This window comes from Erythrolamprus reginae, chromosome 6 (assembly GCF_031021105.1).
Source record: "Erythrolamprus reginae isolate rEryReg1 chromosome 6, rEryReg1.hap1, whole genome shotgun sequence".
NCBI classification, from domain to species: domain Eukaryota; kingdom Metazoa; phylum Chordata; class Lepidosauria; order Squamata; family Dipsadidae; genus Erythrolamprus; species Erythrolamprus reginae.
Window position 1 is genome coordinate 16,225,780 of NC_091955.1, and position 17,181 is coordinate 16,242,960.

At 41.9% G+C, this 17,181-nt stretch overlaps 1 protein-coding gene across 3 annotated transcripts in view; it reads right to left on the minus strand.

Moving 5' to 3' along the window:
* Positions 1–17,181, minus strand: part of CELSR1 (cadherin EGF LAG seven-pass G-type receptor 1) — a 252,181-nt gene that overhangs the window by 29,453 nt on the left and 205,547 nt on the right. For all 3 annotated transcript variants that reach the window (XM_070755356.1, XM_070755355.1, XM_070755358.1), the window contains exons 22-24: positions 16,264–16,431; positions 10,675–10,804; positions 7,139–7,339 (exon numbers count right to left, since the gene is read on the minus strand). In XM_070755356.1, the coding sequence (XP_070611457.1) occupies positions 7,139–7,339; positions 10,675–10,804; positions 16,264–16,431 (499 nt within the window). The remainder of the gene's footprint in view (positions 1–7,138; positions 7,340–10,674; positions 10,805–16,263; positions 16,432–17,181) is intronic.

Consider the following 17,181-nt stretch of genomic DNA (forward strand, 5'->3'; position numbering starts at 1 on the left):
AAGCGTGGAACTCATTACCGGACTCAATAGTGTCAACCCCTAACCCCCAACATTTCTCCCTTAGACTCTCCACGATTGACCTCTCCAGGTTCCTAAGAGGCCAGTAAGGGGCGTACATAAGTGCATTAGTGTGCCTTTCGTCCCCTGTCCAATTGTCTTTCCTTTATCTCATATATCATATATATTTTCTTCCTTTCATATATCTTCTCTTCTATTTTCACTTTTATCCTTATATATATTACTTCATGTTTATTTTCTTCCTATGTATTTGTGTATTGGACAAATGAATAAATAAATAAATAAAATAAAAATAAAATAAATAAATTGGTTATCCAATATCTTCTTAAAAACGCCAACTTCTGGAGGCATTTTTAAACAGGTCTAATCAGATGATTCCGAGTCTCCGAAGAAAAGTTAGGAGAATCATCACCTTATGTTGTTGTTTCTCTAGAAACATATTTTCCTCTTAATTTATAGCAACCTCTTGTCATCTGTACATTTGCAATTTTGGGAAGCTAAGATTTCTAAGAATTTTTCAGAAAAACAACCCCCCCTCCCCAAAACTTCTTTATGAAATCCTGGGTCAACATGAGATTAGTTTTTATTATGACGCTTTGAAGCAGTGTTTCTCAAATAGTGGGGGGAGCTTGGGGGGCGCGGAGCGAGCCAGGGGCAACATGTGACCTGGGGAACGTGCTTTTTTTGCCGCAGGGAGTAGGGTTTTTTTACAGTAGCATACAGCACAGAGTAGGAGATGCGAAGTGCAGATAACAAACCCTTAAGAGACACCATGGAAAAATATTTAACAGGGATGAAAAGAAAGGAGGAGAGAGACGGAGATAATGAGACAAACCTAAATCTCCCAAAAGCTAAGATGAGGAAATATGATGAAGCTCATGTAACTCTTGGCTTCACTGTGACTAGGGTGGGAGACGAGGCAAGACCGGTATGTTTACTGAGTCTAAAAATGTTGGCAACGGATAGCATGAAGCCAAATAAATTAAGGGATCATTTAAACACATTACACCCCAATCACGCTGATAAGCCGCTTGAGTTTTTTCAGGGAAACCATGCTGAATATTGGAAACAATCATCCCAGTGGAGAGTTGGGGGGCATGAAATGTTTACTTCTTCCTGCGGGAGGGGGGGACATAACAGAAAATAATTGAGACACACTGCTTTAAAGCAACCTCATGTCGAACAAGTCAATAAAACTAACTTGTACATAGAAACATAGAAGTCTGACGGCAGAAAAAGACCTCATGGTCCATCTAGTCTGCCCTTATACTATTTTTCTGTATTTTATCTTAGGATGGATATATGTTTATTCCAGGCATGTTTAAATTCAGTTACTGTGGATTTATCTACCACGTCTGCTGGAAGTTTGTTCCAAGGATCTACTACTCTTTCAGTAAAATAATATTTTCTCATGTTGCTTTTGATCTTTCCCCCAACTAACTTCAGATTGTGCCCCCTTGTTCTTATGTTCACTTTCCTGTTAAAACGCTTCCCTCCTGAACTTTATTTAACCCTTTAACATATTTAAATGTTTCGATCATGTCCCCCCTTTTCCTTCTGTCCTCCAGACTATACAGATTGAGTTCATTAAGTCTTTCCTGATACGTTTTATGCTTAGGACCTTCCACCATTCTTGTAGCCCGTCTTTGGACCCGTTCAGGTAATCCTCAACTTACATCCATTTAGTGACCGTTCAAAAGTTACGATGACACTGAAAAAAGTGAGTTATGAATATTTTTTACACTTAAGACCGTTGGCAAGCAAAGTTAACGGGGAAACTAGGTTCACTTAACAACTGCGATTCTAATTTAATGACCGCAGTGATTCATTTGTGAAAAGTAAAATGGGCCAAAACTCACTTAAACAAATTTCTCGCTTAACAATGTATATTTTGGGCTCAATTGTGGTTGTAAGTTGAGGACTTGAAAAATCATGATTAAGATTAAGAGCAGTTTCAAGATTTTACCCGATCCAAAACTGGTTAATAGAAATGGAAACGGTCATTTTAGGTCCACAAGATCACTTTTTGTATCAGAACACAGCCTCACTCTTCTATGTTAAATTACTAATTTGTTCACTTAATCAAGACTTCAGGAAAGAGCGGGCAGGTTCATACGCTCAATTTAAAAACTTGGCAACTTTAAACCCTCCCCGTAAAGTCTTTTTACTCTCCTAATTCTAAGTATTTCTTTTGCATGTGTCTCTGCATGGGCCGTAATCATGCAAACTGCTTATTTCAGTTATGCAACAATGAAAATAGAGAATTGTTGTCAATCAATCATTCACGCGTGACTGAAACCTCACCCAGTCACGTGATTTCTGCCTTACGGAAATTAATAAAAGTGAAATGAAATGTCAAGTGATTCTGTTTCAATTGTTTCCCTAAATTCTTGGATTTTTCAAGCTCATTCGTGTGTGACTGCTGAGATTATTCTTATTCTGCAAGGAAGGTTTGAAAACTGTCTGATAGACATTCACAGCAGATCTCACTACAATGCAAGGAGGAGTGGCCCCTTTCATATAATTTCCGTCCTGCTCAAGTAAAATGACTTAAGATGGGGCAGAACATTTTTGTTAATTAACTCATGATTATCTCTTGCTTTCAAATTTAGAAAAGACATACATTTCTGAACAAATGCTCTGAATTATTACATGAATAATTTAATGGATTTGGTATGGGACAAATTTAAAAGGACATTAATTTGAAAAAAAATATCTTATCACTCCTTAGGAATGCAGATTGCTAGTACAATATAAAGAAGAGCTAAATAGTGTTATGGTTAGCTCTGGCGCAGCTCCTGCCCCAAGGACTGTGGATGTGGGGGAGACATCCACATGCTGCAGGTCTGTTTTGTCCCCGGTGGAATCTGCTGATGAAGGCTCCTCTGACCAAGAAGACATGAGTGACAGGGAGGAGGAGAGTGGGGCAGACAGCTCAGAAGGAGATCCATTATCTAGCTCCTCCTTGGATTCAGAACAAGAGTTAATGATACAGCCACGCATGCGGAGAGCGATGCATAGGCAACAACAACTGAGAGATTATTATCAAAGAAAATGAGGCCACCTGTGGTTGGGTGGGGCTGTGGTAATTAGTGAGGCTGCTATAAATAGCAGCCTGTGGGTTTGGCCATTGTGGAGGATTATCTGATCATTGTGTTTCGTGACTGCTTTACTGACTTTGACCTTTTGTGTGCTGATTTTTCCCCCGCTTTGAAACTAAACCAGGACAAAGTGTGTTTCACTTTGTGAAAGAAGAAGGACTGTGAATTGCCTCACAGCTGCAAGCTAAGTATCACAGAACTGATAAGGGACTTGTACAAATTACCAGTTTGTTTGGAGATGAGTGCTCTTTGCTATACCAAAAGAGGGCTTGGTTTAAGTGAATTTTCATTATAAAGAACATTGTTTTGAATTTTCAAACGTGTGTGTGTCTGAAATTTGTACCTGTGAATTTTGGGGAGGAGTCTACCAGAGAGCCCGACAGAACAAATAGTTACTCCTTTTTATTGAGATAAAGTCCCCAAAGTCTTCTCAGAATGGTTGGGTTAAAGATTAACACAAGCCCAACTCAATTCTTCACCTCTACTCTGCCCTCCTACAAGGTCCCCAATCTATTCATTTTTTAAGTACAGCCCTGATATGCCTGATTTTTTTTTAACTGTTTGGAAGTTGTTTTATTTATTTTATTTATTTATTTATTATTTAGATTTGTATTGCCGCCCCTCTCCGAGGACTCGGGGCGGCTCACAGCAGAGAAAAACAAATCATAAATAATCTGAATACATTTAAAACATTTAAGATTTAAAAAGAAACCCCATATAGTACATACACACTCATAAGCATACCATACACCATACGGCGGCTTGAAAAAGGGCCCCCGGGTTTATACTTACCTTTGTTTCTTCCCCCGAATCACAGCTGATCAGCTCCTCAGCTGTGGTTTGGACTGATTATAGCTACTGAGCGTGCACAGAAGCAGAATTCCAAGAGGAAAGGTCAGGATGCAAACCGGTGGTGAAGGTAAGTGGAACCCACCCCTGGGTGATACCCATCCCCATCTTAAACTTTCAGAAGCAATTCCCAAGCCAACTATCAGAAGCACCAAAGAGAAAATGTCGGTCCTCTGACTCTTTCCTTCTTTTCATTGCTTGATTCCCACTCCCCCCAAAAATAATATTAAAATAATATTCTAATTTCTTTGGAACCTGCTCTTGATGCAACAAGCCATTTATTAGGGGCTAAAGGCACTTGAGGAAAGTCAAGGTTGTAGAGAATAAGGAACAAGGCCTTGACAGAGATTTGTAAGATCTGTTCCCTAAGTTAAAGTATTTTTATATCCAGAAGAAGATAAAATTTGGAAGTGGATCAGGATGTGACCTCTCTAACTCACTAAACTAAAGTGGGATGGTGGAGGCAAGGAGGGATCTAACATAATCAGACTTATAGCTAACTCAATAAAAGTAGTTTTACCCTTCCTTTTAAGTTTATTCCCTGGTCTTGTCCACTTATTGTTGCTGACATCAGTGTTCCCTCTAATTTTTTTTGGGGGGTGGGCGGAAAAGTATAGTGTCTGAGCTGCAGTCCCTTCGGGACTGGGTGGCACAGAAATATTAAACAAACAAACAAACAAACAAATAAAAAACCCACCCTGTTTTGCCTCAGAGAATTTCAAAATAAAATACTGTACTGTGTGTCTATAACAGTGAGCTCATAATAGGGCAACTCTATCAATATCAAAATGCCACTTAAATAGTTGAGCTACTTTCAAACTAGATTTTGATTTTCTTTCTCTCTTCCTTACTCCCATTCTTTTTCTTTCTCTTTTCCTTCCTCTCTTTTTTCTAACTGTTTCTCTCTCTTCCTCTCTCTCTCCTTCCCTCTCACTCTTTCCCTCTCGGCTTCTGGGCAGGTTTGGAAAATTCTGAGTTGATGATGATTTTTAAGTGAGTGATTGCTCACTGCTCAGCTTAGAGGGAACTATGGCTGACATAGCTTATTTTATTTTTGGATGTTTGGGGAGAGTGGGAAATTTTAAGGATAGAAATGGAGCCCTGTAACTCCCAGAGATCTTCCACTCCTGCTTGCAAAATCTTGCCTTTTTCAGTGATGCTAACAGCCTGGGAGGCAAAATTACACCCTTCATGCCCTCTTAACTTTATCTGTCACTACTCAGCAAAACCTTCAAGAGTGAGGGAGTGGCTGGATCAGGCATTTTTAGAGACCTACATTGTCAGTTTTTCCAACTGTTGCTGCACCCCATTTCTCCAAAGCATTGTGACGGGCGGCAGGAGGATTAGAAGAGCGTTTTGCCTATAAATTCTTCAAATCGAGCACTTTGCTTATTACACATCCTTTTCCAAGAAAGTGTGCATGAGACTACAGCAACAATCAATCTTGCATCAGGCCAAATTCAACCGGTTAGGTCCCACAGAGTCGGCCTTCTTCGGGTCCCGTCGACTAAACAATGTCGTCTGGCGGGACCCAGGGGAAGAGCCTTCTCTGTGGGGGCCCCGACCCTCTGGAACCAGCTCCCCCCTGAGATTAGGATTGCCCCCACCCTCTCTGCCTTTCGTAAACTCCTTAAGACCCACCTCTGCCGTCAGGCATGGGGGAACTAAAACACCTCCCCCTTGCCCATGCTGTTTTGTTGATTGATTGACTGTGTGCCTGTTTTTTATATATATTGGGATTGTTTTATGAAATTACTAATTTTAAATTGTAATTAGATTGGTGGGCATTGGATTTGTTATTGTGTACTGTTTTTTATTATTGTTGTGAGCCGCCCCGAGTTTTTGGAGAGGGGCGGCATATAAATCCAATAAATCTAATCTAATCTAATCTAAAAGCAGGTTGATAAACTATGATTTCCACACCCGTCTTTTCCTACCTGATGCTGTCCAAGGCTACAAGAAGTTGAAAAATTAAAAATGGTGAAGGTGTAGGTCAGGGTTGTCAAACTCGTGTCGGCACGGTGGCGTCATATGACGTATTGCGACTTTTTCTCCCAGAGGTGGGCGTGGTCAGCTTGTGACGCATCTGGCCCGCAGGCTGCAAGTTTGACAGTGAAGGGCTACCAATTTTTTTACTGTGGGCAAGGATTATGCGGGACACCTTGCATTTTCTTTTAACATCTTTCAGTGCAAATTGGGTGCTCTGGGGTGGAGCTCCATTTTTGCTACCCTACTGCATTCCCGCTGTCTGGGCAACAGCCCATCCCTGCCTGATACAGTGGTACCTCATCATACGAACTTAATTGGTTCCAGGAGGAGGTTCGTAAGGTGAAAAGTTCGTAAGATGAAACAATGTTTCCCATAGGAATCAATGTAAAAGCAAATAATGCGTGCAAATCCTTCAGGAAAATCCCAAACTTTAGAAGGGAGGCGAACAGAGGGCAGGGAGGAGTAGCTAAAGGGGGCGGGTGGAAGAAGCAAGGCTAGGCTAAAGGGTGAGTGGGAAGGAAGAAAGGCAAGGGGGGCGCCCCTCCCTTTTCTTTCTTCAAAAGACACCGTTTCAGTGCCTTTGCAAGCACGTTGTTCTCTGCAAAATCTTTCCTCCTCCAAGCCGCCCCTCCCTTTTCTTTCTTCAAAAGACACCGTTTCAGTGCCTTTGCAAGCACGTTGTTCTCTGCAAAATCTTTCCTCCTCCAAGCCGCCCCTCCCTTTTCTTTCTTCAAAAGACACCGTTTCAGTGCCTTTGCAAGCACGTTGTTCTCTGCAAAATCTTTCCTCCTCCAAGCCGCCCCTCCCTTTTCTTTCTTCAAAAAAGGGGAAAAAAAGAAATCCCTTCATCCCAGCAGCAGCTGCTTGGATTTGTAAGGTAAAAATAGTTAGGAAGAAGAGGCAAAAAAATCTTAAACACCGGGTTCGTATCTTGAAAAGTTCGTTAGAAGAGGCGTTCGTAAGATGAGGTACCACTGTACTTAAACAGTGTTTCTGAGGAATCCATCTTAAGCGCAACATCTCTTTCATTCATGCTGTGTATTCCAAATAGAACAAAGCTGCTTTGTTCTTAGGTAGCAACCCTGATAGAAATGAATTCACACCTTTGAGTCATGGTACACTTTTTTGTTTGAGGTGAGAAAAGGCATGTTAGATAAAACCCGCTGAAAATTAAGTCTTACTTGATTTTCTGTCTGGTTGATTCCTATCAGAAAGACTAACTCCGAGCAGAACAGAGCAGCCACCAAGTTTTTGTGAATGCTGTGCAGATTGGACCGCAAAGTTCGGATCAAGACCAGAAGTATGAAGCTCAGCAACAAAGCTACGAGTGAGATGGAAACTGTTGTGTAAGTGATGATCCTGAGAGGAAGGACGTCATCATACTGTAAAATAAAATAATGCTTTTGTTTACTATATGCATGGGCTGATAAAATATATTATTCATTTGTCTTTATTCCCCTTCCAAATGCTCTATTATTATATAGTGATACCTCATCTTACAAACACGTCATCATACAAACTTTTCGAGATACAAACCCGGGGTTTAAGATTTTTTTGCCTCTTCTTACAAACTATTTTCACCTTACAAACCCCCCGCCGCCGCTGGGATGCCCCGCCTCCAGACTCCCGTTGCCAGCGAAGCACCCGTTTTTGCGCTGCTAGGATTCCATTGAGGCTCCCCTCCATGGGAAACCCCACCTCCGGACTTCCGTTGCCAGCGAAGCGCTTGTTTTTGCGATGCTGGGATTTCCCTACTGGGATTCCCCTGCAGCATCGCAAAAACACAGAAGTCCGGGGAACCTCAGGGAAATCCCAGCAGCGCAAAAATGGGCGCTTCGGCTGGCAAAAGGGGTGAATTTTGGGCTTGCACGCATTAATCGGTTTTCCATTGATTCCTATGGGAAATATTGTTTCGTCTTACAAACTTTTCACCTTAAGAACCTCGTCCCGTAACCAATGAAGTTTGTAAGACAAGGTATCACTGTATTTATAAAATCAGCATGGATAGTATATTAATTTAACTAAACACTGTTCTATCTCAAATCCACATTCTTTTAAGCGGTATGAAGGGCTGTCAATTTCTAAGAGCAGTTTAGGTTTTTTTTAAAAACACTTCAGGGAATATGTCAAGCGGTGAATTAATTCACTGACAGGTTTTTGTAGTGTAAGAAGACCACAGTTAAATGGATTTCAATCCTTTTATTCAGTGTTTACATTTTTATTTCCAATTCACCGCTGCCTGAAGTATATCCACATTAATAAGAGGCTCTTCGATGCCAGAAAGGAAAGCCTCAAGATGAAGCACGGTGAAGAGGCTTTGAGAGATCTATGTTTCTCAAAGTGCATGTATAAATAAGAATTTTAAAAAATAGGCATTAGAGCAGGGAAGGTAAAGACATTCTTTTAAAAGCACACAGACAGCTCATAGGTCAAACTATTAAATTCCTGCGGAATTCCTGTTTTAAGCTGTGCCCACTCAAGAGACATCATGACATCAGCATTTCTTTCCCTGCAAATCCAGTCTGCAATTTCCTTTAAAAAGGATCCCTGGCTTTGGCAAGTCCCCATCTTTGAAAATGGGAATGGTAATAACTCACTTTGTCATCTTATAGCAAGGGAAAAATACATTAATCAACAGGGCAATTTGCAGACCCAAACCATGATACAAAGGATTAAACATGGAGAGTTTTGAACTCATACTTTGCTTTGATTGAGATGCAAGGTACTGATGGCTTGAGGTTGGGCTAGGGCAGGGGTCTCCAACTTTGGCAACTTTAAGACTGGTGGACTTCAACTCCCAGAATTCTGGGAGTTGAAGTCCACAAGTCTTAAAGATGCCAAGGTTGGAGACCCCTGGGCTAGGGCACTGATTGCGAACTTTTTTCTCCTTGGGTGCCAACAGCACATGTTCGCGTGCCAACAGCCTTAATGCAATGCCCCTGCAGGCCCCGCCCCCTGCACACACATGCACGACTTGTCCCCTGCAACCCCCCAGGCATACATGACCCCCCCGTGCTTTCTCATCCCCTGTGTATTGCACATGACCCCTGTTTTGGTGCTAGCTAGCCTCCCTGAAGCCCCCTGGAACTAAAAATGGGCCTACAGGGGAGGGGAGTGCTGTCAACTCCCGTCTAGCAGGCCTCCCGTCTTGATTATTGCAATGAGCTCTACATGGGGCTAGGGACATCTGTGGGAGGGCCAGGCAAAAGATTCAAGATGGTAGAGGCAGACTCTTCATGCGTATAAAAAGGGTGGGGTTTAATCAGGTGGCTGCCATCTTGAATCCACCCGCCATGGAAGCCTCTGAGCCAATCAGTATCCTGCTTTCTTTGAGTCATTAACAGAAGAAATATAAACTACTAAATAAGTAAATAATTAGAAAACTTAAAAAAAAAAAACCCTAGCTGTCTTGACATCTTATATCAGTGATGGTGGACTTTTTTTTGCCAAAATGCCCACACCCATAATGCAATGCTCTCCCCTGTGCATGCGCACAACCCCTGCACTCCCACCCTGCATATTCGCATAGGCCTCACTGAAGCCTCTGGACTTCTGGTCAGTCCGTTGGGCTGTTGGGTCTCCTGAAGCCTGGGGATGGCAAAAAATGGCCAAAAAGAAGGCCGAAAATCAGATGGCCAGCACACGCATGAGTGCTGGAGCTGACATATGGCAACGCCTCGCGTGCCCTCAGATTTGGCTCCAAGTGCCACCTGTGGCACGTGTGCCATAGGTTTGCCTTCAACCTTATATCAAATAAGACTGAGATTTAAAGCTGCATAGAAATATGGGTAATCAGAAATTCATTAAAAATGACATTGTAACAGGAGGCTACGATGGTGGCCAATAATAAAAAATTTGATAGCATTTTTTTAGACTACCTAGGGCTGCAGTTAATGACAACTTGATCTAATATCATCGAAGTATTGCCCACAAGATCATATGCTGCAACGTCCTGCCTGTCAACAACTACTTCAGCTTCAACCGCAACAACACAAGAGTGTGCAACAGATTCAAACTTAATATTAACTGCTCCAAACTTGACTGTAAAAAATATGACTTTAATAATCGAGTTGTCGAAGCGTGGAACTCATTACCGGACTCAGTAGTGTCAACCCCTAACCCCCAACATTTTTCCCTTAGACTATCCATGATTGACCTCTCCAGGTTCCTTAGAGGTCAGTAAGGAGCATGCATAAGTGCACTAGAGTGCCTTCCGTCCCCTGTCCAATTGTCTTTCCTATATCTCATGTATCTTTTCTTCCTTTCAAATATCTCCTCCTCTATTCTTCAATCTTTTCTTCTATCCTTTCCTTGATATATATTACTACATGTTTATTCTCTTCAATGTGTATGGTTTATTGGACAAATAAAATAAATAAATAAATAAACTTATGCCTTTTAATAATATTTATTAATCAAATAAGGGAACACCTTTCTGATTTTTTTTAAAAAAAGATAGTAATTATTTTTTCTAAAAATATTCATCGTATGGTGGTGAGAAACCAAACGAAAATGAACCAAACATTAAATCCTCCCCACTGTAAGAACTTTGTAGCTGAAATAGAGCACTGTGGGTTAACGCAGACTACTTTGATAAACCTGGAAGGTAGCTTTTAAATAAAAATAAAACACTAATTTAAAATGATCTCATTTGCTTTTTAACTCTCATCAAACACCGTTTCATTACCGCAATAAACAAAATAAGGGAACTGCTTACTTCGCGATTTGACATATCCATTAGGACTGCAAAACTGGTCATGTGGTTACATTGGCAAATAATACGGTTCTGGCGCCGGGAAAACAGTTCACATCCTTTTGAAGACCAGCCTCCTGCTGTTTCTCTAGTTCTGTTCAATAAAAAAAAAAGGGGGGGGAAATCCAATTTCAATTATATTTGTTATCTGACAGGCCAAATGTTTCAGTGATGGGTTGGAACTTAACTTGACATTGCCATCTCTCCATGCCAGTGTTTTTCAACCAGTGTGCCGTGGCACACTAGTGTGCCGTGAGACATGGTCAGGTGTGCCGCGAAGCTCAGAGAGAGAAAGAAAGCAAGAAAGAGAGAAAGAAAGAGAAAGAAAGCAAGCAAGAGAGAGAAAGAGCGAGCGAGAGAGAAAGAGAACAAGAGAAAGAAAGCAAGAGAGAGAGAAAGAGAGGGAGGGAAGGAGAGAGAGAAAGACATAGAGGGAGGGAGGGAGGGAGGGAGAAAGAGAGCAAAAAAGAGAGGAAGGAAGGAAGAGAAAGAAAGAGGGATGGAGAGAGAGAAAGAAAGAAAGAGGAAGGGAGAGAAAGAGGGAGAGAAATATAGCAAAAGGGAGGAAGAGAGAGAGAGAGAATTTTTTGTCCAAACTTTTTTTAGCCCCCACCGCCACCCCGTTCAATGTGCCCCAGGGTTTTGTAAATGTAAAAAATGTGCCGCGGCTCAAAAAAGGTTGAAAATCACTGCTCCACGCAACTCACAAAGCAAAACAGATTTTTTTTAAAGTGCAGCTTTTACGAAAACCAGTGTTTTCATTATTAATCCCAACTTCTCAACAATAGCACCCATGTCCAGGAGCATCAGACTTCTTCTTCTTCTTCTTCTTCTTCTTCTTCTTCTTCTTCTTCTTCTTCTTCTTATTATTATTATTATTATTATTATTATTATTTATTAGATTTGTATGCCGCCCCTTTCCGTGGACTCGGGGCGGCTCACAACACAATAAAACAATTCATATCAAATCTAATAATATACAATTTAAAATTTAAAATAGTTAAAAAAACCCATTTTTAAACAGACATACCTACAAACATACCATACATAAATTATATAGGCCCGGGGGAGATATCTCAGTTCCTCCATGCCTGACGACAAAGGTGGGTTTTGAGAAGTTTACAAAAGGCAAGGAGGGTAGGGGCAGTTCTAATCTCTGGGGGGAGCTGGTTCCAGAGAGTCGGGGCCGCCACAGAGAAGGCTCTTCCCCTGGGGCCCGCCAACCGACATTGTTTAGTTGACGGGACCCGGAGAAGGCCGACTCTGTGGGACCTAATCGGTCGCTGGGATTCGTGCAGCAGAAGGCGGTCTCGGAGATATTCTGGTCCGATGCCATGAAGGGCTTTATAGGTCATAACCAACACTTTGAATTGTGCCCGGAAATCGATCGGCAACCAATGCAGACTGCAGAGTGTTGGTGTGACATGGGCATATTTGGGAAAGCCCATGATTGCTCTAGCAGCTGCATTCTGCATGATCTGAAGTTTCCGAACACTTTTCAGAGGTAGCCCCATGTAGAGAGCGTTACAGTAGTCGAGCCTCAAGGTGATGAGGGCGTGAGTGACTATTAATGCACTGTCTGGCCACTGAATTCAATGTTTGCAAGGGTTATTGTTTCTTTCAACTTTGCTTCATCATGACCAATGACAAAATTACACCCAAGGAGGATAAGCAGCGCAAGCAACCTATGATTATCATTTAGCTATCTCTTTGATCTTTAAGTAACAGGGAGTCTTTTCCTAGCTGGAAAGCTATAATAAAATCCATTATTCTAAATCTCTCAGATTATTTGGTATGTATCTATTTTTATATCCCAGCATTGGTTTTAAGATGTAGCAATTCCCACATTCTCCAAGGTATTATTTTGATCGCTCACACGCTTCTTATAGCTCTGCAAGAGCTGCAAATTTCCCTAAAATAAATAAATAAATATACTGCTCAAAAAAAATAAAGGGAACACTCAAATAACACATCTTAGATCTGAATGAACGAAATATTTTTTCGGAGAGTCTTTGGAGAGGGGCAGCATACAAATCCAATAAATTAAAAATTAAATTCTCATTGAATATTTTGTCCTGTACAAAATTGAATGTGCACAACAGCATGTGAAATTGATTGTCAATCAGTGTTGCTTCCTAATTGGACATTTTGATTTCACAGAGGTTTGATTTACTTGGAATTGTATTGTATTGGTGTTCCCTTTATTTTTTTGAGTAAATAATGTCTTCATCCATTGAAAAAGAAGCACAGAAGCTCCCTCGAACATTTGAGCCTGTTCTTGAGTGAAATTCAAAATAATGTGTTTCCCAAAAATAACACACACCCCAAAAATAAGTCTAATATAAGCCCTATCCCCCCAAAAGCCCAGGGGAATGGACATGGCCAGCACAAGAGGTAGTGAGCACGTGAGGGCCGATGGTGTCGGGTCACAAACTGCCAGCACTTTGGCGCAGGGCAAATAAGTCCGGGCATGGAAGTGGCGGGGGGGGGGAGAGATAGGTGGTCCAAAGGTCTAGAAACTTGCAGAAAGCTTGCATGGTAGCATCAGCAGCAGGCAGAGGTGGAGGGGGGAGGCAGGCAATCACTATGCTTCGTGCAGGTGTCTGCACAGCACGGCCACAAGCAATCTGAGAGATAATAATAATAACTTGAAGTTGGCCTTCTCCGGGTCCCATCGACGAAACAATGTCGTTTGGTGGGCCCCAGGGGAAGAGACTTCTCTGTGGCGGCCCCGGCCCTCTGGAATTAGCTCCCCCCAGAGATTAGAATGGCCCCCACCCTCCTTGTCTTTTGCAAATTACTCAATACCCACCCTTGTCGCCAGGCATGGGGGAGTTAGGATATTCCTTCCCCTAGGCCATTACAAGTTATGTATGGTATGTTTGTGTGTATGTTTGGTTTTTATAATAAGGGTTTTTAGTTGTTTTATTAAATTGGATTGTTATATGTTTTTTTTTATCATTGTTGTTGGCCGCCCCGAGTCTGCGGAGAGGGGCGGCATACAAATCCAATAAATAATAATAATAATAATAATAATAATAATAATAATATAATTTATTAGATTTGTATGCCGCCCCTGTCTGAAGACTCGAGGTGGCTTACAACAACAATACATAATATACAAATCCAATATTAAAAACAATTTTAAAACCCTTATAAAGAACAGTCATATCAACCAGACAAACCACACATAAATCGGAACAGCTAGGGGTATATCAGTTTCCCCATGCCTGGCGACATAGGTGGGTTTTCAGGAGTTTGCAAAGACAAGGACGGTGGGGGCAATCCTAATCTCCGGGGGGGGAGTTGATTCCAGAGGGCTGGGGTCACCACAGAGAAGGCTCTTCCACTGGGTCCCGCCAGATGACATTGTTTTGTCAACGGGACCTGGAGAAGGCCAACTGAGCTGGGGTGGCGCAGCAGGTAGAGTGCTGTACTGCAAGCCGCTGAAGCTGACTATAGATCTGACGGTCAGTGGTTCAAATCTCATCACCGGCTCAAGGTTGACTCAGCCTTCCATCCTTCTGAGGTGGGTAAAATGAGGACCCGGATTGTGGGGGCAATAGCCTAGCTCTGTTAAAAAGTGCTATTGCTAACATGTTGTAAGCCGCCCTGAGTCTAAGGAGAAGGGCGGCATAAAAAATTGAATAAATAAATAAATACAAATAAATAAACTCTGTGGGACCTAATTGGTTGCTGGGATTCGTGTGGCAGCAGGCGGTCCCAGAGGTATTCCGGTCCGATGCCATGTAGGGCTTTATAGGTCATAACCAACACTTTGAATTGTGACCGGAAACTGATTGGCAGCCTTTGCTGGCTGCGGAGTGTTGACGAGACATGAGCATATCTAGGAAAGCCCATGATTGCTCTTGCGGGCATTTGGTAACGGAGCAAATTGCAACCAGAATGAAAATCATATCCTTTCTGTTTTTCATTACAAACAGTAAAAATGACTCATAGAGTAACAGAAGGCTATTGATAATTAACAGAATTGTCTTTGAGGCAATTTGATGCCGCTTCAAAAAGTACATCGATAATTTATATTCTGTTCAAGTTGATATAGGTTTTTTTTTATTGAACTTCTTTCCACTTAAACAGCCAACTTCTGTCTAGAAACTGTTCTCAAATAAATATGTGGTGTGAATTTCTCTAAAACAGCCATCTGTGTGTTTGAATAATGGAATACTTTATTTTTTAAAAAATGTTAACTAGCTTTTATTCCTAATTGGCAATAAATAAAAGCCAATGAAGTTGCCACTGCTTTTATGCTAGGTAGTCTATATGAAAAAGACTGAATTGCTGTTCTTGTTATTGAGAAAATTTATATATGTATTTGCTGAGAGTTGACATTGAATTGATGGCATATAATCGATTGATCAAGTATTTTTATGCTTCAAATCTGAAATAGTATCTGAAATAATATAGAAATAGTATCTGAAATAATATAGAAATAGTATAGGTTCTCCTGCTTGAGCAGGGGCTGGACTAGAAGATTTCATCTTCTTTCACAGTGTTGGTGAACATTTTTCCCCGCGGGTGCCATAACAGTGTGTGTGCATGGTATAGCACATGCATGAGTGTCCACACCCCTAATTCAATGCATGGGGAGGGCAAAAACTCCCCCCCCCTCCCCGGAGGGCCTCTGGAAGCCAGAAAAGGCCCGTTTGCCAACTTCTAGTGGGCCCAGTAGGATCTTGTTTCGCCTTCTTCAGGCTCCAATGGCTTCCCTGGAGCTGGGTGAGGGTAAAAACGCCCTCCCCCATCCTCCTGGAGGCTCTCTGGAAGCCAAAAACATCCTCCCCGTGTCTCTGTGCGAGTACAAAATCAGCTGGCTGGCACATACCCTGTTTCCCCGAAAATAAGACGTACCCCGAAAGTAAGGCATGTCAGAGCTTTTGCAGAATTTGCTAATATAACGCACCCCCCAAAAATAAGGCGTAGTCAAGTTTACATACGGTATGGTGGAAAAACATACGGTACCATTCAAAGCTGTTCATAGCGGTACCGTAATAATGTGGGCCCCCCTGATGGCCCCTTCCATTGCTTTGTACCGTTCAGTACAGTAGACACAGTCTGCTGCTGTCTCACCGCCATTACAGTCTCCACTACAGTGCGTAGACTATAGTTCCTCTGGTGGCCGGAAGCTGCAATAGCGGGAGTATACTGTTGTACCATAGAAGTGCCATCCTTTGTGTGTGTGTGTGCCATACTGACAGGTACCGTACCGTAATCAGAGTACTGTACAGTACACTTTCTTTGGGGGTGTCATCTTTTCTGCCTGTGAATTTGTCTTATGTGAGAAATATAAGGCACCCCCCGAAAATAAGACGTAGCACAACTTTTGGAGCAAAAATCTTATTTTCGGGGAAACACGGTACATGCAGGTTGGAGGTGAACTAGGGCAACGGCTCGTGTGCCAGCAGATATAGCTCCATGTGCCTCCTGTGGCACTCGAGCCATAGGTTCGCCATCACTGTTATAACATTTTATTCTATTGTAAAATGCCCACCCACAATAACTGCCCACGGAAAGAGTATAGATTGGAAAACTTACGCAATCGAATGGTTCCAGAACACACACACAGGCTTTGTTCTCTCCATCGTTTCCAGCATAACATGCTCAATCATAATTGGGCTGTCCACCAGATTAGGGAAAGAATTTCCATCTCTGTAAATGATTACGCTGATTACTGGAGTATTAATGGTGGGACGGCTGGGTAACCTGGCAAAATGAAACAAAATTATCATTACAGAATGTACAACGAAATACTGTAGTTGATTGTTTTCAAACGAGTATATTGCTTTGGGCTTAGCCAGGACTTATTACTGAATTCTCTTCTGCGTGAAGACATGTAAAGGGACAGTTTATGCAAGCACATTCATTGCCCGATAGCTCTAGCATACAAGTGATGGATTTTATGTATTGGTCAGCCATCAGAATTTTCAAAAGCATTGACAGAACATGCACAATATCTCCAACATAATGAGTCAGTTCACGCATTTAACTGTAAGCCAAATATCATAAGAATGCAACTGGTTTCTGAATTGAATCATTCAGGTTCTAATTCTAAGATAGAATTATGGTGCATAAGTGCACCAGCGTGCCTACTGTCCCTGTCCTAATGTTTTTCTCTTATTAGTACCCATCTCATGTATATACATAGTGTTATATATACACTGTTCAAAAAAATAAAGGGAACACAAATATTAACATATCCTAGATCTGAATGAATGAAATATTCTCATTGAATACTTTGTTCTACCGTGTTTCCCCGATAGTAAGACCCCCCCGATTGTAAGACATATGGGGGGTTTCAGGGGGGTTGGCTAATATAAGCCATACCCCGAAAGTAAGACATATGTCTTACTTTCGGGGAAACACGGTACTAAAAGCGAGGGAGCTGCGCGCCCAGGAGAGTCTCCCTTACGCAGCCTGGTGCCAGCTGGCAGTGGCGCGCTGCACCCAGAGCTT